The sequence below is a fragment of the Fundulus heteroclitus genome, chromosome 6 (assembly GCF_011125445.2).
Source record: "Fundulus heteroclitus isolate FHET01 chromosome 6, MU-UCD_Fhet_4.1, whole genome shotgun sequence".
Taxonomy (NCBI): Eukaryota; Metazoa; Chordata; class Actinopteri; order Cyprinodontiformes; family Fundulidae; genus Fundulus; species Fundulus heteroclitus.
Genome location: NC_046366.1, coordinates 3,097,783 through 3,123,002, shown reverse-complemented (window position 1 = coordinate 3,123,002; position 25,220 = coordinate 3,097,783). Strand labels below are relative to the sequence as shown.

The 25,220-nt window shown below is 39.6% G+C and overlaps 3 protein-coding genes across 3 annotated transcripts; 1 reads left to right on the top strand and 2 right to left on the bottom strand.

Moving 5' to 3' along the window:
• Positions 1-1,236: 1,236 nt before the first annotated feature.
• Positions 1,237-2,419, bottom strand: LOC118563387 (relaxin-3-like). Its single transcript, XM_036137872.1, has 2 exons — positions 2,185-2,419; positions 1,237-2,102 (listed from the first exon to the last, which is right to left on the bottom strand). The coding sequence occupies exons 1-2, from the start codon at positions 2,378-2,380 to the stop codon at positions 1,900-1,902; spliced, it is 399 nt and encodes a 132-aa protein (XP_035993765.1). The 5' UTR covers positions 2,381-2,419; the 3' UTR covers positions 1,237-1,899.
• A 10,866-nt stretch (positions 2,420-13,285) lies between these two features.
• On the bottom strand, positions 13,286-19,107 carry LOC118563386 (potassium voltage-gated channel subfamily V member 2). The gene is made up of 4 exons (XM_036137871.1): positions 18,320-19,107; positions 17,583-18,216; positions 16,366-16,491; positions 13,286-13,909 (listed from the first exon to the last, which is right to left on the bottom strand). The coding sequence occupies exons 1-4, from the start codon at positions 18,844-18,846 to the stop codon at positions 13,586-13,588; spliced, it is 1,611 nt and encodes a 536-aa protein (XP_035993764.1). The 5' UTR covers positions 18,847-19,107; the 3' UTR covers positions 13,286-13,585.
• A 3,350-nt stretch (positions 19,108-22,457) lies between these two features.
• rps28 (ribosomal protein S28) lies at positions 22,458-25,220 on the top strand. Its single transcript, XM_036137874.1, has 4 exons — positions 22,458-22,574; positions 22,857-22,904; positions 24,684-24,806; positions 25,109-25,220. The coding sequence occupies exons 1-3, from the start codon at positions 22,536-22,538 to the stop codon at positions 24,804-24,806; spliced, it is 210 nt and encodes a 69-aa protein (XP_035993767.1). The 5' UTR covers positions 22,458-22,535; the 3' UTR covers positions 25,109-25,220.

Below are 25,220 nucleotides of genomic sequence, written 5' to 3'. Positions count from 1 at the left end.
TGTGTGTGTGTGTGTGTGTGTGTGTGTGTGTGTGTGTGTGTGTGTGTGTGTGTGTGTGTGTGTTTGTGTGTGTGGGGGGGGGAGAGCAGGTTCTGGAATGGATGAAGAGCTATTTAAGTCGCAGGCAGCTATTTGTGAATAGTCGTCATGCCTGCAGATGATACAAATATTCTCTGAACTGCTTGCAGCAGCTTTTGGATTATATGACGTCAGAGATGCATAAACTATAAACTGGTTTGCCCAAAACAAATGGCCCCTAAATTTAGAGAAAACTAAGTTCCTGTTATTTGGTAACTGTGAAGGAAATATAGATGTGAAAGTCATAAAAGATGGGGTAAAGGTGGGAAGAGTAAATTAAATAAAGTTATTGGATGTGATTATTGACTACAGAATCTTCTGGAAACCTCACATTGAATATGTTCAGACTAAACAATCTAGAGACATCACAATTCTTAGTAAAGCAAAAAAAATTCTGAATTATTAAGCATTACACATTCTTTACTTTTGGCTGCTTTTACCAGACCTGGGGAGCAATTGGGAGTAGAGGGTCTTAGTCAGGGACCCAGAGTGGCAGTCTGTGGGGGTTGAACCCAGAACCTTCAGGTTTACACAAGCACAATGCTCTAACCACTAGGCCAACACTCCCCTAATGTCTTAATGTTGATGTGTGTAGGCACATGTGTGAATGTCTATGTGTATGTTATGATGTACATTATACTGATTTGTTTGCTTAATGACTTAGAGTGGTATGAACTCATAAATAAAGCTGGAAGCAGAAAGATTTTTGGTGTTCAGACTATAGGAAGGAGAAGGGGCAAAGCTGTTTATATGCAGGTTCAGGGTCACAAATAAAATTCCTTCCTCAACCCTGCATAAACTGAAAAGAATATTATAAAAGACAGCATGACTGAAACGCCTTCCCACATGACTGATCAGGTCAGATGATTGGAATATTTGCCTTAAAGTACTTTTAAAGCTAATGAAAGTAAAACTTAGTGTCATAATTAATAACTTAAAGTATTGTTAAAATTGAATTTTTTCCAATAAGCCAATTTACTAAGTTAAACATATTTTTGGATTAATTACACACAGACTGACGTTTTCAAGCCTTTGTTTCTGCTGATTGTGATGATTTTAATGCAAATGGAAAAACAAAATTCAAGATTACAATATTGGGCAACCGTAAGAAAAAATGAACACAGAAATGTGGGCTTCATGGAAAGTATATTTTATAAAACCTTGTTTTTAACCTTTTATACCTTATCTTAACTTTTAATCTGATAGAAACTCATCAGAAGACATGTTCTAATGTTGCCTTTCTTCAGCCACAACTCTGACAAAATAAGTACTACCATGATAATGTTATTTAAGAGAACAAACTTTCTAATTTAGAACTAGATTGTCCATGAAGCATGAGAGTAGTTTTGAAGGATGAGTGCCGGCCCCACAACAGCAAAAGAGAAGACATTAAAACATTGATTATGATTGCTTGGCACCTACTTTATCATGAATAATTTTCTTTGTCTTTTTTGACCTTATTGTGATTAAACGGGTGCAGAAAAACATCCCAGGCATGACTTTGTAATCATCAAACGTTTATTGCAGTGTGTCTGTTTTGCACTGATTTTACTGAAATAAATTATACTAATACAAATAAATAGCATCTGATTTGATCTCTCTCCATAAAGCCCGTGTTCACTTTGTTTTTCTCTGTTTTTACTGTCCCTTGCACACAGAGCAATCCATCCTTTAATCAAAGCTTTTCTTAAGTCACATGAAACATATTGAATTATTTGACTAGATTTTTCAAAAATTGTTTACTTGGCAAAGGTCCCTCACGACTTCACAGCCCAAAATAAAATCTTCTTTTCCACTGTTGGACAAGTGGTAGAGCTATACTTAGCAAAACTGAATAAGCTCTTTCATGCTGCATCCTTTCTCGCAGCAAATGTCAGATATTTTTCCAGCAGCTCGTCTGATTCGAAAGGTCAGGGGGTGCCAGTGAGGAGCCAAAGAGGAGGCGACCCTGTTCTCATCAGACTGTAGGGGGGCATGGATTGTCTCTGACGCCTGGTCCTCCTCAGTGGAGAAATCCTGGTCAGCTGTGACGAGAGGAAGCATCAAGTATTTATAGAAAATACATGAAATGATAAAAGAACAAATACTTAAACGGAGAGAACTTACAGCCAGCGGTGAGCTGCTGTTGGCTCAGTTCTGCGTCCGGGATGCTTCTCCTCAGCCGAGAGTTCCCGCAGGATGAGACGGCCAGACGGATAAGCTCTCGCCCACACATCTTAATCCTGTCCTGTGCGTGAGCCAGATACGCTGCAGCCAGCAGCACCACCAGCAGACTCGGCAGCCACTTAGCAGCAGCCATCATTTGATGTGCAGATGGTTGGTCGGAGGAGGCAAAAAGTTCGGACAAGTCAGGGTTGCAGGGTTGTAGCTTATTCAAGGAACTTGAACGGGTTTATATAGTTAGTGAGTGTCACTGATGACGGCAGTTTTAAATATGCTGAGTCCGGCAGGTTTTCCAAAAGATGTATTCGGCCTTGTTGAGGGAAAAGGATGTTCTGAGCCACAAATAAGTCCAAAACCCAAGGCTAAAAATGCCATTAAGATAAAACTCTGATTTCATTTTGCTCCACTACAAGTGCTGCAAAAACTAAGGAAACATATTAGGAAAGTGATTTACTTTCGTTGAATCAGAGATGTTTACTCCATATCTTAAAGGATGGCAGCTAATGAGAAGATAGAGGCACCGGGAAAGATGATGTCAAGGATACTGACACAGCTTGATCACCTCAGGCAATGCTCGAGTTGGATAATCGTATCAGTGATGACTGCTTCGCATGACAGGACACAGGAAAATAAAAATGGTGGCACATTTAACACATGAAAGTTGCAGTTGTGCAAAGCATTTGAACCTGAAGTAAAGCTAATGTCAGAGATGAAAAATCCTGGTATGTTTCTACAGTGGCGGATCCTCCATGAATGGTGTTCTGGGTGAGAACCTCCTTCCGCTGCCTTTTCCAATACGCAGCAAAAAATAAAGTCCAGTGACAAGAACCATGCTGCAAAACACAGGAACTCTTTATAACTTATCAGAACCACCTGATATGAATGTATGAATGCATGTTTGGACAGACAGACAGAAGCCACTGCTCCCCAAGGCTTTTTTTGTCAGGTATGCTGTTCTCTGTGGTGTGTCGTTCTTACCTTTCTCCAACAGGGTGCGACAGGTGGACACCAGCCACAGGTGTTTTCATCCACGTCAAGCAGTGAGGAGCATTTAAGGCGACTGGGAAGGCATCAGAGCTTTAGCTTTTCCCGAGCGGCACCTAGCTCCCAGTTCTTCCATGGTTCTAACTTCTCCTCGACTAACCCTCCTTGTTCTCCCCTCAGGAACCACCTTACTGAACCCTGGTTCTCTGAAACTCCTCCTGAAGATCTCCAACTCCACGGGCAGTTTAGAATCCTGAGAGCCTTGATGGCACTTCAGTTGACCGCTGCGCCTCTGAACATGCAGGTGTCCTTGGGACATCTCCACCAGGTCTGTCCACCCTCCAACGTTGAGGAACCATCTAGTCTCCAGCCACACTTCCACCAGCACCGACCGCTACCTGCCAGTCACCTCAAGTCTACCACTAACCATCATCTCCATAGGGCAGCCTCTGCCACTTCATCCTGCCTTCCTACTTGTTGACTTGCTCAACCTCTTCTATTCCTTTCCAGCAGTCAGCGACCAGACCCTCCCCAGTCGGCCAGCTCCCAGTTCCACCTCCCCATCTCCCATTATCCCAAACCTACAATGACCCTTTTGTCACTACACTGTTGTCTCTGTGTTTTTGCTTTCTGGGTTGATCATGGAAAGTGTAAACATGACAAAATGTTCTGACCAACTTGACCCAGGAGGTTTAATCCCACACAAAACAACAGAATCCCATTCAGCCTTAAACAATAATGTAACACACTTAAACCTCAGTCAGATGTCAATGTCATGTCATGTCATGTGTAGATGTATATGTGCATCGATCTGTGCGCTGAGAACCATAAAATACATGTGAATTATATATGGGACCCTTTCATTCCCACTGAAAAAAAGAAAACGGGGTCCGATCCGCAGATTAATTCCTAACAAGTCAGGTCTGATGATTCCTAAGGTGAAGCTAGCTTTAAGCTGCTTAAAGTTGTGCGTAACTGTAGAATGGTGGCAGCGTTGTCACTGCTGGAGAATATCACCGAAGGAAGAATGCAGAGGGAAGGTTTTTTCCAGACATCCTCCTGACTTTCTGTAACACGATGAGTGGCTTATGATCCGGTTCAGATTGCCCAGCAAACTTTTTACTGGATCCAGTATTACACAGGGAAACCTTGAGGAACCATATGTCACTGGTGCCGTTTTGAGCTCTAACTCTACTTCGATCTTTGAAACTGGAGCTTATCAGAAGGAGTTGACTGACAGGTTGGGTATTTTGCAGTCATCCCTGAGCCAGTCCCCTGAGACGACCTTATCCATATGTTGTTCAGATACATAAAGTCCCCTAAACGGTGGCTCTCATTTGCAGCAAGAAGCCGATTTCCAAATGTAATAAAGATGTTTTATTGTCACCGCGTCTTACCGTGGTGACATTTTTTCGTGACAGACACTAGCTTAGGATTCACACAAATAATATGTACAGATGGGCACAACAGACATCAACATTTATTTTTTAAATAGGGATTAAGTCAGTCAATTGACTGCACTGGTCAACCACATTTACTAGGAATCCCAGGTGAGCAAACCAGTCTTTAGAGTCTGCCAGGACTCATACAGAGTTCCAAAAGTCAGCAAAAATATCTGTTCACAGTAGTGTTATTGGGATGTGTAACAGACTCAGTCTTTTTTGAGTCTGTTAAGTTTTGGTTCTCTTTTTCTTCATAGTAGGTACACCTGTTCTGGCGTTCTGTTAACTGTGACATCATCCAGAGAAGACGGCTCACCCGCTACTACCATCTAATGTAGAACAGATTACTGGATCAATGTGTGCTTCTGTGCTTTTTTGTCTCTCTTGTTGTGTCTCTGCTCTGTCTTCTCTAACCCCAGTAGGTTGAGGCAGATGACCGTTCATACTGAGCCTGGTTCTGATGGAGGTTTTTCCTTCCTGTTAATGGGGAGTTTTTCTTCCCACTGTCGCTTCATGCTTGCTCAGTATGAGGGATTGCAGCAAAGCCATGTACAATGCAGATGACTCTTCCTGTGGCTCTACGGTTCCCCAGGAGTGAATGCTGCTTGTCGGGACTTTGATGCAATCAACTGGTTTCCTTATATAGGACATTTCAATCTGAAAAACTCACAGAGAAAGAAATGGCAATTAGAAGGATTTTATTGACACAATATTTTAAGTCTTTGGCGCTCAGACCTCGGCAGGAACATTAATGCTGAATTATACTTTAATATGCATAAGTAGATGTATGAGAACAGGGATGTTCCCCCCCCAGGTCTGAAACTGGTGGTGGAGTGGAGATAGAAGAAGTTTGTTCAGTCCGTATGATGATCTGTATAAGATAGATGTCCAACTTGATAACACAGGTTTGCATGAACTGTCCATGATGAGCAAGCTTGAAGCGACTGTGGAGAGGAAAAACTCCCCTTTGGGAAGAAACCTCTGGCAGAACCGGGCCCAACATGGTGGTCTTCTGCCGGACCAATAACGGGGTGATAGGGAGTGCTGAAGACTGAAGGGAGAAAACACTCTGATGGGTTGAGGATGGAGGAACGTCTTGGAAGCTAGATGAACTCAGCTACGATAGTGGAGAAGGGGTTGGGGGTGGGTTGAATCGGACATCTGATTCGAAATCCAAAATGCAATCCGTTTGCGCTTACTGGTTAGCAGGCTGAGACGTGGATTTGAAGTTGCTTTTAAGATGAGTGCGGGATGCTGATTGGCTTCATGGAGGTGCGGTTCGTAGCTGATTGGCTCACATCAGAGGCGGATCGGACTCTGGAGGCAGGCGATGAGTTTCTTCAATGGGGTACCGCGGGCGAGCTATTTTTAGAAACACAACGTCACGATGACGTCACATCACGTGGTACGCAGTGGGGCAAACTCCGGAAAGCCGCCGTTGTTTTGCTGTAAAAGAGACGTGCGTTAGCCTAGGTTTTACTCGGTAAACGACTGCTTTTTCCAAATCTAAGACCATGGTTTTTAAACATTGTTGCTATGGAACGTGCAACAGCGACTCGAGGTACGCTGATCGGCCGCATATGAAGGATGTTTTCTTCAAGACTGCCAAGGAGAAATGTGTGCGCTGGGACCGGGGCGGTCGGCCTACACAACAGTTCAACCCGGAAAAAGTTACCAAATTCAAGTACATATGTAGCAAGCATTTTGTTGGAGGAAAGGGCACAACCGAAGAACATCCTGACCCAATTCCAGCGACATCAAGTCAAGGTAAGAGTATTTTGGTGGCCGACATGTTAATAAAGTAGCGGCTGCTACCATGACAGCATATAGGCTATCATGGTAGCAGGCGCTAACATGATAGCCTGCTACCAGGCTTACTCAAAAACATTTCAAATGAGACAAACATTAAACATATACCCATTCCTGGACGGTGATTGCAAACAACAACAAAAAAAAAAAAAACTGCCGACGCTGCCATGATCGCCGCGCAGGAAAAAAAAACAAAGCTTACCGTTCGATCAACTCGGCCAGTTTTCCAGTCTTTTTAAGCCCTCGAACCTCAAGCCATCGTTTGAGCTGAAGGTTGGTGTGTTCTTCGACAGTGCAACCAGTAAACCGTGCGCCTGGGACATCATCTTGGGAAAGTTTAACGGCTGTAAAGTCGGTCATATCGCTGTTTCTGTTGCGCTTGTAATAGCTGGGTTATCCGTGCTTTCTCTCCTGTATGCCCTACCTAAGCGGCAAAAGGGGCGTTGCTCTTGAGACGGTGACGTCACGTGCGCGGTACCGCATTGCTTGTAGTCTGCGATGGTCCTGATGCCTCTCCACATGTCGTGTGGATTATTGTTGCTGACGTGGTCCGTGATGCGCTGCTTGTATCTCTGCTATGATTGCACTCATATTGCTATAATCCTGCTCAGCTCAGGATTCCTCTATATTATCATAATAATTCTTCTCATTATAATAGTTGTGTTGAGAACAAAATAACAGTGGGCTTTGTGTGTCATGGCTGACTTCTATGTAATTTTTTCATATAACATCCTCGTTTTAAAGATGTAAAGTAGCCTACTCCACTGTGTGGGGGACAGACTTCCTAATCAAAGTATTGGAGGCATATTTACGTCATTAAAATGATTTGGTGTACAGCATTAAGCTGTAATGGAGCTCAATGCAGTAGCCAGACAGAACGTTTGAACTTTGCAAATAAACATTGAAAAACAAAACGGGTACGATCAGACAAACTTTATATTTTCAACCAGTAACTTTAATGAGTTGCTGATGTCAATGGTTTGCTGTAATTCAGACAGCGCAGTTGCCATGGTTATGTGTACACGTGATGGTGCTTTCAGGGTATTTTCACTGATTTGCATATGTAATTAGGGGAAAGGACAGGGCAGCCCAAGATACATGTGCAGGTAAGCCCAATTCCTTGCATATTGGGATATATCAAGGCAACGCATGCGGTGTCCCATCTACACATGGTTTCCAACATCTACATTTTTTTGTGCACTGGACGTTTTAGGATTTCTGCCTACAGCCAACGTTTAGTATGTAAGCTGTGCATTCTTTCATACATAAGGCCCCTCGTCCGTGAAGCTGAGAGGGCTGAAAGCTGGAGACTATCTGTGAGACAAGCTTGGGTCTTAAATGGGGAAGGCAAGCAGAAAATGGCAGACAGATCCATTGGGGCTGGGCTAGGACTGTGGTCAAGGTTGTGTCCAGGAACCAAAGAGCCGAAGGAGGTGTCCAAGCGAGGGCAAGACAAGAAAGTCCAAAGACGAATAAACTTGGCCCAGTAACAGGCAACACACAGCAGACAGCTAACAAATAAGTCAATGAAACAAATAATTCTGTGCTTTTACATAGTAGAATTGCCAACTCCTTTAAGTCCTTAAGAAAATATAAACTTTTCAATGATCTATTCTGAAACCATTAAAAAATATATATTGTTATCATTTTTAATAAATATAAAAACCAGTTCAGGTTAGGATTGAAATTTTTAGATCTATGATCTGTTATAAAATTCATTTATGGGAGCCGTTGATGGTTTGGGGGTCTAAGCAAGGGCTGAGGTCACAATCTCTGAATCGTAAAGCCAGTTATGAAAACCAAAATATAAATAGATATATAAAATAACAGTTTACATTTCTCCATTTTAATTAGTCATATTAAAGTTTATATGAAGATAACTAAACAATAATGAGATTTTTCATAAAACGAAAGAACAAGAAGGGGTTTTCTGTTTGCTGCTCTGTAAACTTAATAACAAAATAATATGTACTTGTGAGGACTGGATATTGTTCCTCAAAAGTTTTGTATTGTGTTTGTTGTTTATAAGAAGCTTTATTCAGCCTCATGTTCCATTCTGTAGTGGAGCAACAAACAGTTTTTGGTCACTTTGTAAAGAGCAGCCTGAACAGCTTCATGCAGATAATGAGCTCGTAACATATCTCAAGACCAGGTGAACATGAATTAGATTACTTGATGAGATCTACCTCAAAAATTTAACACATAAGGACAATAAAGAAAAATATTCTTCAAATGTAAAAATGAAAGAGCATATTCTTGCTTTTGAATAAGCTCATGAAGGAAGGGACCGCTCCAAACAGTGTTAACTGCTCAATGAACCGGCTGAAAGGAGCATTTAGGAGCTAATACAGGATGTTTGATAGTGGGTAGAGCTGAAAGAAGAGTTGATGCGGTCGCAAGCTTTCTGACCCAACACAGCAAATAATATTTGCTCTCGGATGACTCAGCTGTTGTTACTCACATGCATTAACACGCTTCCAAGGTCACGGGCTTAGGTCTGGCAGCTTTTCCTAGACCTCCTTTAGACTCTCTATTTCTGTCCCTTTGGGTCTGTCTGGGGCATGAAAAGTAGCCAAAGTTTGTTGAAGTTCTGCTATTTAATTGATGGCAGCAGCATCATTAGATCCCTGTTTTTTCTTGTCACAGCTCATATGGTAATGCTTTCAAACAACTTTATTGTCCTGGAGATGAAGACAGTATAGGATTCTATTAAATAGAAAGACATTAAATCCTAAGCATGTGGTAATTAGAAGACGTGTTGCCAACCAAAATCTTTTTTTCTATTAAAGTTTTCCAATTTCTAATTATCAAAATCTATTTTTTTCTTGTCTAATATGCCTAATACTTCAGCACTGCAGTTATAAGAAATATGTCTAATACTCGCAGTCATAAGATCTTGCATCTCTTAGATAAAGAGCTTTTTCTCTCCTGTGAACAAAAATCATGGACATACGCTGAAAAAAAGAAGTAAAAAATAATTCCATTAAATAAATGGAATAAATAGGTGTATTAAAACCCAATTTTGGTCCCATTTCTCTTAGTATTAAAAATGGTTTTACAGACAATAAAGGAATAAATTATCAGGCAAGGAACATATTTGGTCTACTAAAGTAAAGCAGATTATTTGGAGGATTAGTGCAGGAGAAAGGGACTGATTAACATTCAGTGTTTGTTGGCATCCCTGGTAAGCTGTGTAAAAAGCCTTACAATAAATATCATATTTCATACATGGTGTCATAATCTCATACAGGTTTTTTTTGTTTATTTTTTTCATTTACTTTGTGTACATTATTCTAAAAAGTGACAGCTATTTATTCATTCGTTAGGGTTTTTTTTTTTTTGTTTTTTTTTTTTATTAAAAGTAGTGGAAGCTCAATTACTGTCAATAATTTGCACAAACTTTTAGGATTCTGGTGTGTTCGTTTCCTTAAATGAGTAAGTTCCTGTTCCAGAGAAGATCTCTGCTGAAGAGTCCCATCAGCTCTGGATCCTGCTAACCTGGAGCAAATCTCCTGATCAGGCTGACTGGGGCATAAAAGGAACTGCAGGGTCATCAATCTTCACTGGATGATTGCATATGATGGTATTCCCAGCATGTTCGTGAGTGTTAGTGGTCTTTTCCTGTATGAATTTATGCATTTTTGATCTTTGTCTCAGGGTCATTTATTCCTGTGTTTCAGACCCTTTTTGACAATCACTGGTTACCTTTAGATTGGTCACAGAGAAGACTTGTGTGCTGCCGTTGCAGCTTTGTCCTCAGCCTCCTGTACCTGCCTGCAGGCTCTCCAGCGTGTTGCTCAGCCCCCAACAAAGCAATCTTACTGAGCGAACTCTTGTTTTCTCGGACCCTGGACCATTACCACTTCACCAACACTGATTCCTAACTCCCTCCCTCTTACCAGCTAGAGCAACCACAGCAGAAATGACCCCCCCGTCATTTCTGCATCTGCCCCCCTTACGGACTATTAACCCATCTCTCCCCTCTGTAGCTGTACTCAAAGTGGATTCTGTAAATGCTGAGCTGACCTTGGTGGATTTAACTCCTTTACTTAATCTCTCTGTAAATAAACCTTCTTCACTTTAACTAGTCTCTTGTGATTCTGCATGTGGGTCAGAAAATTGCCTCAAAACATGAGACAAGCCCATTTGCCAGCAGTATACACAACTTTTAGGACATTTCAGAAGCTTAAAGCACAGAGACAGAGAGGGGTGTTGTCTTTGACCATTCCTCTTTGCATAACCTCTCAAGATCACCCAGAGGCCTGGATCCTGTCCGATCTGTTCAGCACAGAAGTTTTCTGTAACACTTGCATCTGGACGCTGAGATGATCATGGTTGGGTGTTTTCTGTAATTTTCTGTCCGGTGAACCGTTTCAGAGTTGTTTTTGTCCCTATGTTTCGGATCATTATCGTGCTGAAAGACCCACTGACTAATAATCATTTTACTGTTAGTCCACATTTTAATTAAAAATCTGGTATTTCAGACCAATCCTGCAGTCTATCCATGGTTCCTGGGCTCTTTAGAAAAGGAAACCCACAGATCATCCATCAAAACTCACAGTCAGCATAAGGTTCTTTTTTGCAGATTTCATTCTTTGCTTATTCCAAATCCACCTGGAGTGTTTGTTGCCATAAAGCTCAATCTTAGTGTCATCAAAACAAACTATTCCAGAAGTGTTGCGTAAACTCTACATCTGTGATGGTAGGAAAGATGGAAAATATTGTCCTTCTGGCCTGTCTCCCATACTGACTTGCATGTAGATATTGTCTAATGGTTACTAGGGAGACTTGGGGAACCCATGGTACCACACTTTGCAGTTGGGCTTCACAGATGTCCTTACCTCCCTTACCATCCTGTTCACTGTGTGTGGTTGCAAGATGAAGATGGGTCCTCATCCAACCTAGTGGTCGGTGGCAAAAAGAATTGGGCTTCTCCATCATATAGTTATACCTCCAGAGAAACTCCTAATTTACTTAAAGAGTTCCTAAAAAGTTAAATTAAAAAAAAGCTTAATTTGCCTTTATTTTCAAGAGTTTGGTACCCCTAATTTTGTCATGGCTGATTTTGTTAAAAAAAAAAAAATTCTTAAAATGGAGTCCACTCCCATGCCCCGCTGAATACAGGAGGCCATGTTTGATTCTGATGTCTATGAATATCAGTTTCCTTTAAAGCTTCGTCTTCACAGCAGATCCATTGAATATGCAGGACATGGTAAGAAGGCATGAAATGCTCTCTGAAGATGGACATGGACTCATTCATCTGTCCCTAGTCATTAAAGGATCCTGAGAGTAAAGTTAACAAGAACAGAAGCACTAAACAAAGACGGTGCACGGCAGCGTTTACCGATGGGTACCCAGGATGGCTTCTGTTCTCCACACCAGCAGGCAGCATGCATAGCAATGAGCTGTGTAATGACATTGATAAGTACCAGTGGCCATGTGTTAGCATTTTGGGGGGGGGTGCTGTATGTCAGAAGGAAATCATTATCCATTAAAGTACCCTGAGTGCGTGCACCTGATCAGATTATTCTACTACAGAAATAGCACAGGACATGATCGACCTTTAGCCAGCCAGGCATTGCAGGAGTTAATCCTGGTAATCCTTGACAGCAAAATTAAACTTTGGCCTCTGCTCACCACTGACACACATCCTCACTCCGTCTCTTCCTTCAACTTAAGTAACCTGAGCAACAGGCTGAGAAAAGTCTTGTGAAGGAAATGCTATTTTACCAATGATGCATGACAAGCAGAAGGGCAACGAGTGTAAGATAGTGGCAAGGTCTAAAGAACTGATCAGTTTGGAGGATTTTCTTGGATTGAAACAGTGTAAAATAGAAACTACGGCACATTATCATGGCTGATGCAATGCTGTGAAAAAATATTGGTGACCTCACAGACTTCCTCTGTTTTTGATTTTTGTTCTTCAGTTAAGTGTTTCAGATCAAACACAATTTAATATTAGTAAAGATAACCTGGATAAACACAGAAAGCTATTCTAATGTTAATTTCATTTGTTGAGAGAAAGAAAGCTAACCAAATCTACCAGGCCCTGTGTGATGAGGTAATCACCTCCAAAATCTGATACCTGCTTGTTCCACCAATGGCAGCAACAACTGCAAATAAATGTTTCTGATAACTGGCAAAGAGTCTTTCACATCAGTGTGGGGGAATTCTGGCCCACAACTCATTGCAGGATTGTAGACATTGACCAGGCTGTTCCTCATTTTCTTTTCAAGGTAAACTTGCTGGAGTGTTTTGGATCCTTGTTCTGCTGCATAACCACGGTGCGCTTGAGGTGAAGGTCATAAACTGATGGCCAGACATTGTCCTTCAGGAGTTGGTTTCTTCAAAAACAATATTTAGATGTTGATCTTTGATGAGTTATTAAAGCACTCAGTTATTCTGGTGGGCCTGTGGCTCCTGGGAAGGTTTACCACTGTTTTCTCCATGTATGTATATAATGGTTCTCGCTGTCTCTAGCTGGAGTCCCAATGCCTTAGAGACAGATTTCTAACCCTTTCCAGACTGATAGATGTTAAAAACTTTGTTTTTCAGAAAGTTTTTTTTCTCTCTCTGATTTGTAGCATTTGCTCAGGTTAATTTAGACTGGTGACCTGAAAGATTAGAAGAGATTTATAAGAGGGGCATTCTGTGATGTATTGTTAAAAAAATTGTAAACCTTAATAAAACTTTTTTTCTTGCAATCAAAAAACCTAATAAATATACTGAAACATAAAAGGCATAGTTTATTAAAAACACTTTTAATAAAAATGTCTTCAATAGCACTGCTTTATTTATTTAATACTGCTTTATTTATTTTGTAATGTTGGAATCTAAAATCCTTGACATCTATTTAAATTCAGTTAGCATATGAAGAAACCAGCCATCTAGAGGAGGAACCCGGTAAACCCGACAGAGGAATGATCGTCACCTAAAACCTTTAGGGGGAACAACTGCAAAGCCGTGACTTAAAGCGTATTTCTGTGTGCAGCTGCTTCTATGCCCCCTCCCCCTTTCTGCTATCCAGGTGGATGGGATCGTTAAACGTTCCACACCCATGGGTGATAAGGCCATTTTGGCTTAGAGATGATACAATTAGGCGGAAAGTCTCAATCGTCAAAGTCATTGTCAAAGTCAGCATGTCTTCCACTGGGTCGATAGTGAATCTCATCATCAGAGTCTTCAGGCGGGGGTTCGAAGCAGCGGTCGAACTTACGCCTAAGACGTTTCTGGAGCTGGAATGTGCGCTCGGTGTTGGAATATGTGTATTCTTGCTCCTTCAGTTTGGCGTAGTAATCAGAGAACTTGTTGAACAGAATGGAGATGGGCATTCCATTAAGGATGATGCCAAAAGAGATGCAGCCGAAAGCCACACAGCGGCCAAGGTAGGAGATTGGAACAACATCTCCATAACCGACGGTAGAGATGCTCACCTACAGGAAGAAAACACAGACATCAGCTTTTATGTACTAGCATGCACCATTTTACTTTTGTCACTGCCTGTCTTTTACCTTTTACCAACATGCTCTTTTTTCACCCTAGGAGGATCTATTGATATTGTTGTTTCTTTTTGTTGTTGTTGTGGCAGCTGAGAGAAGTATGAACCTAATGTAGCACTAGCTTCCTGCAGGCTCATACTACCGATTGAAGCCTCAGAAGAGAAGCATTACCACATAGTTCAGGGTTTTAGACAAATAAGTTAACAGCTAAAACAGATAAATAAACACCAGGGCCCGTATTCACAAAGATCCTCAGGGTCCTCTCAGAGCTGCTATCTTAACCTAAAAATTACCGCCAAGGAGTTTTAGCTTCAGAGTGATTTAGATCACTGCTGACAGCGACTCTGAGTAAGGAGATTTTTTATCTCAGTGGGGAGGTGTGGTTGACCTCATTGCCAAGTGTAACGCTGTCTTTAAGGATCTTTGGTAGTACAACAAAAACACACACAAATGTGGTCCTAGTAACCAATTGAGTGAAATTAACTGATTTGACTGACTTTAAAAAATCTGTGACATGATGCTGAAACTTAAATAGTTGTCACACAGCATCAAAATGTTTGAACACACCTTATTTACATGATCATTTTGATTTGCTTATGTTTACTTGCTATACTGGTCATTCCACTATTTCATCTATTTGACATTAATGAACTCCCAGCTGTCAGCATTTTACTGAGATTGTCTGCTTGTATAAAGCAGTTGTATTTGGCAAAATTACCAACATTACATGGAGAAAATGATAAAATGTTTATTATTGAGAACATTTTGCAGTCTGCAAATAAAATAGAAATTCCTTTGCACTGTATTGTTTCTTCTTTTCCACTCCTCTTCCTCTCTTCCACATATTCAACATTTTCCCTATTATTTATTTATTTTCAATACAATTACATAACTAGGGCCCTTTAGCCCTTCGTTCTGCTGAAACAAATTAGTTTCCCCCTGTTGGAGGATACAGTTTATATTAGCAAAATATTAATAATTGTATGATTGTTAAAGTAGTTTATGTGCTCATTTCCTCCACTGTTTAGGTGGTGGATCAGCCAATCAGCTCTCTCTGTTTCCTCCATCTTCCTGCTTCAGACTCTCACTAAAAGTCATCCTCACTACTCCTAACATTTTTTTCACTTTATGAGCTCTCTTGAGGCCTAGGGGGGTTTGTGAATAATTTGTATCTTACAAAGGTGAAAGTCAAAGATACATCTTGGAATCCGAGAAATTCTAAGACTTTTCCAAAAAAACAAATAGCGTCACTAACAGTTACTTTTAGTCTTAGGGTAGTGTGTGAATATGGGCGCTGGGCCTTTAATGTGTGGCTTTTGTTAGTATTTCAAAACCTGGAAGTTCCAGAAGCTTTGATACAGCTTTTTAAATGTCAGACTCTAAACATTTGCTATAAACATTTTATTTTGTTGATTTTGTATGAGCCCATTAAAAACAAATCTATTAAAAAGGTCCAAAATAATTACTTGTTGCTTAGTCATATAACAACTTGGTTGGTCTCAGCCCAATTCTTGACCTGAATATAAAAATATCTTGACAGGACTAGTAAATATGTAAGAATATCTGACCAGGCTTAGGATTTTTGCACTTTTGACCTTGTCTATTTATACATTCATAATTCTTGACATGTAAAATGCATTACACAGCTTGATCAAAAATCTGAGTGGCAGCACAAAGTTGGATACACTCTCTAGTGCCTGAAAAAATTTTACCCAAAATAAATGAAAAAGAGAAATACATCCGAACATCGTATCTTGGTTAACTATGCAGCTATAAAATGGTTCTCTAGCTGGGTATTATTGGCTATTTTTAGCGATTTCCTTAGAATCACTAGTTGTTATTGTCATTATACATAAAAAGTACTCGTCATTAACAGCAGCATCAGTTTGATTTTTCTTTTCAAATGGAGTGATACAACACCAGGCTGGTTTTTAATATCGATATGAGAGATTAGATTTTGCTTTTGTTGATTTAAAAAAAATCCACTTACCTTCCATCGTTAGTTATGGTGTCCCACAGGGTTACATACTTGCAATTCTCTTTTCTTTACATTTACTATACATTCTTCCATTTGACAAAGTTATTGGACAGCATGAGACAACTTTTTAGTATCATGCTGACGCGCAGCTGTTTATCTAATGACTGCCAAATCCAGTTATAAGGTCATGTATTCTTCAATATGCAGTATTGTCTTAGTGAATAACAGTTACAGGCTATTTTTGCTATTTTTAAAGTTGGAATAGACAGAGGCAATCGTCTTTGCACCTGAGCAAAGACGATTGCCTCTGTGTAAAAGAACCTCAGTGTGATCTTTGACTAGGTCTATGTCCAAATTAAACAAATTTCTGAAGTTTGTAAAGCTGTAACAGTAAAGTTTGGACTTCACTCACCGCGGCCCACCACCAGGCATCTGGTATGCTGCTGAATGGTGTCCCAGGCTGATCCACCTCCACAGAATGCATGAGAGCAGAGAAGGTGAAGATGCCCATGGCGATGAACAAAAACAGACAGCATACCTGTGGTTTTGTGAGAAACGTGTTAGCAGCTATGTTTGCTCCCATTGTATGCATCTTTTGGGGTGTTTTTTAGCTTTATCATCTGTTAACATATTACAGTGTATTACATGTTAATCCACTGAGATATGTTAATAGAAATTCAGCTAGTATTGCATATATAATGTGCTGTATGCGCTGTAAGAAGCTGTATACAAACCAATTAGCCACAATGAGACAAGCATTTATAAACATGGTTATTAGATTCCTCTTTGGCAGTGCACAGGTCTTCTGGAACATAACAAAACGAGTTTCTGGGCATGTGCAGATTGCGTCTATGTTGGCCGGGCTTACTGTCAGTGAACAAATAGTGAAATGTTAAACTCCTCCTTATGCTCTTGAGCAATGCCATCTGCTGGAGGATGCTGATAGCGCCTCGCTAAAGTATTAATACCCTGGAACTTTTTCATATTTTGTCACAATAAAACGACAAACCTCAAAGTTGGCAGCGGTCCACAAATCCAGTTTTGTTATCATCATGCTGTGGGTGTGTTTTTGCAGTAGCATGTTTACTTTCCAGCCACAAAAATGATGCCAGACATACAGCCAGGGCTCCAAAGCTATATTTATGATCAATGCACAGTCGTGTGAGGGGCCTGGTCACAGCTCAGACTTAAATCCGATTTAAATTCAGCGACTCCAAGACTTGATAACTGATTGTTAAGGATGCTTTTCGTCCAATCTAACTGAGCTTTCAAGAGGTATTTTGCGACAAATGCATTATGCAACGAACCACGGAAGAATTTATTTTGTGAGGTCAGTGGTGAGATCTGATTTTTTTCATCACAGATGTTTCCCACAACAACTGATTAAGATTGCAGTTAGCTTTCTACATATCATTTCACAGTACTAAGAAGTTTACAGAAATCTTCCTCCGGTCTGACAAAACCTTTTCTTCTTGAACCTAAACCATTTCTGAAGTTGTAGCTGGAAGATGGCTGCAAGTTCCAAAGTTTCCCATGGCACATTTAGGAACGTTCTAGTTTCTCCTTTTCAGAACATTCTACATCAGTAAACACTGCAAATGCTGAGTGTGTATGTTTGTGCTTCCATACCTGCTCAGAGCATTGACGGATGGTGAAACCAAACGCCCTCATGCCAGTGGAGTGACGAGCGAGCTTCAGGATACGGAAGATGCGCATCAACTTCACCACTTTGAGCACCTTGCTGACCTTACTGACTCTTGACATGGCTTTCAGATCTTCTTTTGCACTAACATCTTCTGTATCTATGACAAATGTCTCAAAGATAATCTGGAGAAAGTAGGGCATCACGGCCACCACATCAACAAAATTGAGGGCGCTCCTCAAAAACTGTTTGATGTTAGATGTGGTAACTAGCCGCAAAAAGTATTCTAGAGTGAAGAAGAGGATGGAAGAAATCTCCACCCATTCCATGAAGGTTTTGCCTCCAAGCTTGTATTCCCTAAGCTCAAGGACTGTATTCATTGTCATGGCAACAATGGAGATGAGAACAAAAAGACTGGAAAACACGGCAAAGGCTTTGGCTGGTAGTGAGGAGTACGGGTTCTCCATCAAGTCCCAGAGAACCTTTCGCAAGCCTCCAAGAAACATGGTCTTGTAGGATTCGTCATCCTGGTGAGGTTTAATCTCATCAAGCAGCTCCTGGTTTACCTTCAGGTGGTCTCTGATGTCATCTACCTTCTCCTCAAACAATATCCGACAGCACCTGAGAAAGACATTTTCACAAACGTACGTCTCTCAACTCGCCTTAAAATACACAAACAACAGGTAACAAGAAAAGCTTTGAGGACAAAGCATGTGAAGAATACCTTGGAGTGTGTTTCAGCTTCAGTCCCCAGAATGACATCTCTTCCTCAAAGTTGATAGGACAGAGGCTGTCCATCACCCAGAGGACATTGCTGCAGTAGAAATGAAATATGTAATGGAAAAACATGGGGTCCCTGTCGAAGAAGAACTCATTGCTCACAAAATTATAATCATCGCAGAGAGTGAGCCGCTTCACTGGATCGTCACACAGAGCAAGGGTTCCAATCCTGGTCTTTGGGTATCGGAGAGCCAGATGCTTTGGGATGTGAAATACCTTTCCTCCTATATTTAGGTTGACAATGTTTGATCTTCTTGGGTTTTGGAAATCTTCCCTCTTTCCTATTTTTCCATCCGGGCTGTCAAGGTTATCCATTGAAGTCCATGGTTTTACTGAGCTGTCCTGTGAAAAAGGGAATACATACTCTTCTTCTTCTGTGCTCTGTGAAAAGCTAAGATCCCGTTTCACACTCGCAAAAAGACTGGAGCGACGCTTTTTCAACGCCTTAAGCTTAGGCTTTATGGCTGCCATTGTGCCGGGTCCTTGGCAGTACAACAAGCCAAAGGTTTTGAGCTAAGTTGGGATCAAGGCAATGAAAAACAGCAAGAAAATTCCATGAGAATTACATCAGCAAAATATACCTCCAAATCATGCTGTCTGTGGCTGAACTTGAGATGAAGAAAGTGATACCGATCTTTTCAGCCAGAGAGCAGGAAGATCAGCAGCATATGTTAAGGATTCAGTGCCTTCTCTGATTCTCTAATCCTATTGCTGTTCTCTCTGTCCCAGAGCAAGTTAAAAATACTGTTCACTGGGATTAGTACTGTGATTTAGGGCTTTGAGTTCTCAGAAGGCAGGAAGGCTCAAAGAGATGACAGTACTGCCTTGCTAAAAAGAATATGTTCTGGACATGCTATTGCCACAGATACTAACTACAGCCATTGTCCCGTTTAAACATTTTATTAAACTGATAAGATCTTGCTGAATGTGTGTTTTAGATAAAGAAAATTTATTTTCTAGAACAGTCTTGACTACAATTTATCTTTCTTCTCTACTTTCTTAAGTCTTGCTTGTAAGCCATACTTTCAAAGGTTTTATCAGTAAATATATTTATAATATTTCTCTAGATATGAAACTAGATATGAAATTAAATGATTTGAAAGATATATCGGCAACAACTTTAGTAATCCACACATGCAGAGAATTCAAAGCAATTTTGTCCAGAAAAGAAAAAACAGGTAAAAAAATGGACTAATATCAAGAAAAAGTAATGAAAATACTTAATGGAATTTAGTAAAAACTTTGTGTAAAGTTTTTTTTTACATATTAATTTTTTGTAATGACAACTGTATTTTGTTTTTCCTGTATGGAAAATGTAGTCACATTCATTGCTCAGGTTGGTTTTGAACAATTCTTTCACTCAAACGTCTTCAGATCTTGTTCTGTAGGTTCTTTCTACGCACTCGGTTCTTCAGTTCTTTCCTTACATTTTCAGTTGGATACAAGTCAGATGATTGACTTGGCCATTTTATTTCCAAAACCATTTAACAGTTTCCTAGGACATGTGTTTGGGATGAACACTCAAAAAAGTGAACCAGGTCACTTGTTTGCTTTATGTTAACATCTCATTTTCAGTCAACACATAAAAAAGGTTATTTTAAATATTTTTTGTAAACATTGCATAATTGCTTGTTATTAACCCAACTAACACATTTTTATGTGTTAACTGGAAATTAAATGTCAGTTTTATTGGCAATCAGTCAATAATAAACCAGGTGATATTGAGTTCCAAATAGCAGAAGTAATGCATTCTAAATACTCACTGGTTGGCTTGTTTTTTTGTTTGCTTGTTTTTTTCTTCCTGTGCCTCTTTGAACACTCTACTTCATTATGTGTTCAATTCTCGACTTCCACTATGTTTGCAAAACTTAATTTATGGACTATTGGTTTGGTTTTATGCATGGATTACTTGGGTTGTTATTGACATCTGATGTGATGTCCACATCAATGAACATATTGCAGAAAAAAACAACATTTGCAGAAAAAAAGTTCTTATTTTACTCACTGTATTTCTAGAAATCAAACAGAGAAAGTTATTTTGATATGTGAAATCAAACAGATCCGATTTTACCAGGTTCCCTCCTTGGCAGCTTTGATCAAGGGCATACCTAACAGATAATGTGAATTTTAATCATTTGACTTTCATCAGTAAATTCAAGTTGATATTAACTAAACTCCAATTTAAGAGAGTATAGAAAGTGATTTCTTGTGTTGGTTTTTATCTGTTAAAGGCATGGTATCACTTTCAATAGATACAATTATAAGCCTTAATTGTAAACTGCTGTAGGAGGAACTGTACTATATACTTTGTTTTTCAACTCATAGATTGCACTATTGGCTCAGTGCTTGTCTGATTTGCTTCATCTCTCCACCTCAATGGTTGTATAATATATGTACACAGTCATATTCAGTAGATGAGAATGTATGCTGAATAGATGAGGATCGCTTGTCAAATTAAAAGTAGGCGAGACCGGGAACAGCTGCAACACCTATTGCATTTGACTCTGTTAATCAGAGATGGTTTGGACAATGAACTTTTATAGAATAAACTTACAATGCATAGAGTCAGATGTTGCAACTGACCCCTGGCCCAGGGACAGTTGGGCCATTGTTTGGGAGTGGTTGCAACATGTTAAAAATACAATACATTTTACTATTCATAAATCATCATTATTATTATTGTATATTACATTACTCGTTTTATTTAAAAAACTTTTTTATAATATTGCAGGGTAAATATCAGCTTTGATCAGATGACTATTACATATTCGCCTATGAAAAGGCTTTATGTGCAGATGTCAAAGATTCAGATTGATAGAGAATACATTTGGCTTCAATGGCATAGGAAGATTGAAACAATTTGTGAGCCAATTAACCTTCACTTTGTCAATTGTTAGCACATGCATTCCTTATTATTAATACATTCGTTTTTATATAATTAGACCATTCACAGTATCCACTTCAGCACATAAATTAATGTAAAAAGGCATAGACACAGAAATATGTCCACATGGAAGTGTTGTTGGTCAGTGCAATCAACTGAGTTTGTTAAAAAAAAAAAAAACACTTGGAAGCATTATGTCTTATTGTGTCTACGTGTTATGTGCAATCTGTGTGCATTTTGAGCCGCTTGTTTCATCAAAAAAAAATTCTGGTAACACATAATGACTCACACACACACACACACACACACACACACACACACACACACATACATAGGCACGCCTACTGTCCCTGCTCTAACCTGATGAACTGTATTATATTTAAGTAAAAACTAATGAAAAGATGTTCAAAAAAATAGTGTTATGCAGTCTGTTGTATATTAATGGAGACAACTGCAACAATTGTTGCAACCACCCCGCTCCCTGTCAGGTATGATAAAACTTCATGCACTAGCTAAACTAGGTGATCTTAATACATTCTAACCATGTTGGCTAAAAATAATCACTTGTTTACACCATATAGGTTTTAACAAAAACAGCATACCAGTATATCATAAATAAGGCTGAAGCAAAAAAGTAAATAAAAATGCTTTCATATCCTAAAAGCTATTTTTCCCAAAAGCTCCAATAAAGGAGCTTTTCAATCTGCTTGCTTTTGCAGTGCAAGTGAGAGCATGTTACTGAGCACGTACAGCGGTCTCTCCTAACTTTTTGAAAAGGGCAACCTTTAGGCAGGTAGTAAATATACTTTTCATAATACCCACATTCCTCTTTTAAAATGTTTATTATTGTTCTGATGTAATATTCTACTCGTGTTTTCAATAGCTGTAAACAAAACAATCCTCATAGTTAAAGTAATTAATTATATCAGTCTGTGTGTACCTATATAATGTGTTTCACTAAGTAATTTGAGCTACGGAAATTAAAAATATTTTCAATAAATATTCTAGTTTATTAAATGGGTCTGTGTGTAATTTTTCTGTCGTGTAAACGCTACCGGAAACGGAAGTTGAAAGTGAAATACTTTTATTATTATTTTTTATTTAGATTATGTCTGTTTGATATACTTTTTGCACCATAACCTTTAACTTAATTTTATGTATAACCCTCGTATTTAATTTCAGAACAATGGCCAATAGGAGTTTAACTCCACAGTTCCGGCCTCACTATATCCGTTCCTCGCACCACGTGACTTCCTTTCTGGTCTAACCTGACAACATGGACGCCAGCCGCGTGCAGCCGATCAAGCTTGCGAGAGTAAGAAAACCCATTAGAGTCTTGTAGAAACCTCGTTTAGCTGGACGCACATTTGTATAAACACATGTCGTATCCGTTATTTTCAGTATTTTAAAGCTAAGTGCATTTTTTTGGTTAAATGAAAGTCGCCAGTTCTGAGCTCGCGCTTCCATCATGGAGGCCTGTCCGCGCCACAGCTTCTTAGCTGCGAGCTGTGGGCCCGTTTCCATTCTGTTCGTGGTCTCTGTAGAAAATGTGAGAATGTCTTATTTATGTACCACTCTGTGTGTTTTTTTTTTTTAGGTGACAAAGGTCCTCGGAAGAACTGGTTCTCAGGGCCAGTGTACACAGGTATGCTAACAAAGTTGTTCTCTAGCGGTTAGCTTCGTGAGGCATGATACGGCATCGTTAATGTACCGACTTTATCCAGACAGTAATCAAGGTTTCAGCTGTTTTTTAAGAAATTCATGTCTGTTATAACAAAAGCGACCTTTTAATAGTCCTGGATATCATCCAGCTAAAGGGCTCCAAATGCGTTTTGATTGATCAAAATCTATTTAATGAGTCGTCTTATTGTACCAATTCTCAGATGGTAGCACAGTATTAGCGTCAGCAATATTACAGCTACTACGGGCAGCCTGCTTGAAATGTCTGATTGGCTCTAATATTTTAATAGCTGCGCCTGATAATTCCTCTTTCTACTCAATATTTGTCAACTTGGATGAACTTTGACTATAGATCTTATGTCTACTGTATGTTGGAGAATCTTAGTGTGCGGAAAATTGGGGTGTTTTCTTAATCACAATATTTAGCCACTATATCACAATTTCAAATTGTCTTAATATCTTACAGCCATAATACTTTCCTAATTGATTCCAAAAGAACTATAAAGTGGAAATTGTGTTGAATAAAATGTTATTAAATATTGCTAAAGTTTGAGATTTGATAGTTTTCTCATTTTGTCATTTTTCATTATAACCCCCAGTCTAATGACAAATTGTCTCCATCAGCTTCATAAGCCACTGTGCATTCTCAAAAGTATTGTGATGGTTGACTTCCATCATAGTAAAGGACATCAGATGCACTGATGGAAAATCCTTTTTTTCATGTGGTGTATGCGTGAGAGAAATGCTAATTCATAAATTGGTGAGGGAATTAACATAGTTGTCATCTGACACGGATACTCCAAAACTGTACAAATGCTCTGTTGTATTTTTCAAAAATTCTTTAAATTAATTTTGTAGACAGCTAAACAGGTCATCGCTTCTGATCAATTTACCCTAAATGCCAATTATTGAACCAAACCAGACACTTAGGGTAGTTCTAAAAACTAGTGAAATTTCCGGGTTTTGAAATGTAGAGATTTTTGTGGCCATATTTGATATAGATAACTAGATCTATAATTAACTTATATGGTTACATAACCAATATTTACGCCAAAATGGTCCAGAGTTCCAGCGCTGTTCTCTCTGCATCACATTCTATTGAGTGGAACACTTTGATCAAATGATAGCTGCATAAATGTTTTACCTGCGACTGGCACGCTGACTCCGAGCGCTTTGTTTTCATTAATCTCCGTGGTTCTGGTGGTCAGGCTGACCATTTGTCATGCTGTTAAATGATCTGGCCTGGCAGCATGCAGGGGTGCCTGTTACATCAGGGCTGATCAGTACAGAGCCACGTTCTGCTGTAAGAAGCGCTAGCAGGGATTTGGCCTTCTGCCCTTCAGTAGTGCTTTTTTTTTTTTTTTTTTTTTTCCTCTGGAGGACACAGGGTAACTTGTCCCATCGTATGTTAGCTCTGCTATTCAACATCAGTAATGGGGTTATGGGTCCTAGCCTTACTTTAAGTGTATGCTAAATCACGTCAGGTTTATGGTTCTGATTGAAGCATTTGCTAAATCATCCTGATTTTGTTTAGTCAAATTTTCAGCAACTAGTTTCTATAGTAAAATTGTTATGTAAGACCAGAGTAATGCCCGAATAATTTGAATATGTATGATCATTTTCCAGCCCCAATCCTTTCCTGGGCCCTTGTTGCCAGTAAGAGTTTCCTTCAGGCAGGAAGAAAATGTTGAAACAGAATGAACACGAGAATTTATTGCTTTTTGTCTGGCTTGTTTTCCTCCAGGTCCGTGTTGAGTTCATGGACGACAGCAACCGCTCCATCATCAGGAACGTGAAGGGCCCGGTCAGAGAAGGAGATGTGCTTACCCTTCTGGAGTCTGAAAGAGAAGCCAGGAGGCTGCGATAGGTGAGCCAAAACTCACAGTTCAGTCTTTTCTGGTGCATAGAGAAAACAGGACATTTCACTATAACATCAACAGACACTTAATGGGGCCTCTAAAAACATCTGGATGTTTAAACTTTTGATTTCAGCTTTTATATTCTTCCTAACTACATGGAAACATTTTAGCACCATCTAAGTTCAAACTTGACACTTTTAATTCAAGTGTCTTAAGAACAGAAAACATTAGATGACTCGTATTGATGTTTTTAAGCAGTTTATGTTTTTAAGCAGTTTAGTTTTATTGTATCTTCTCTTTTCTTTAACAGTGGAAGATGAAGCTGAGGTGCCTCTCCATGACCGTGGAGCATCATCTTTGCTCGCTGTGGGCTACAGCTCATGTTAAGATGTTTTGAAATAAATTGAGGAATTCACAATTGT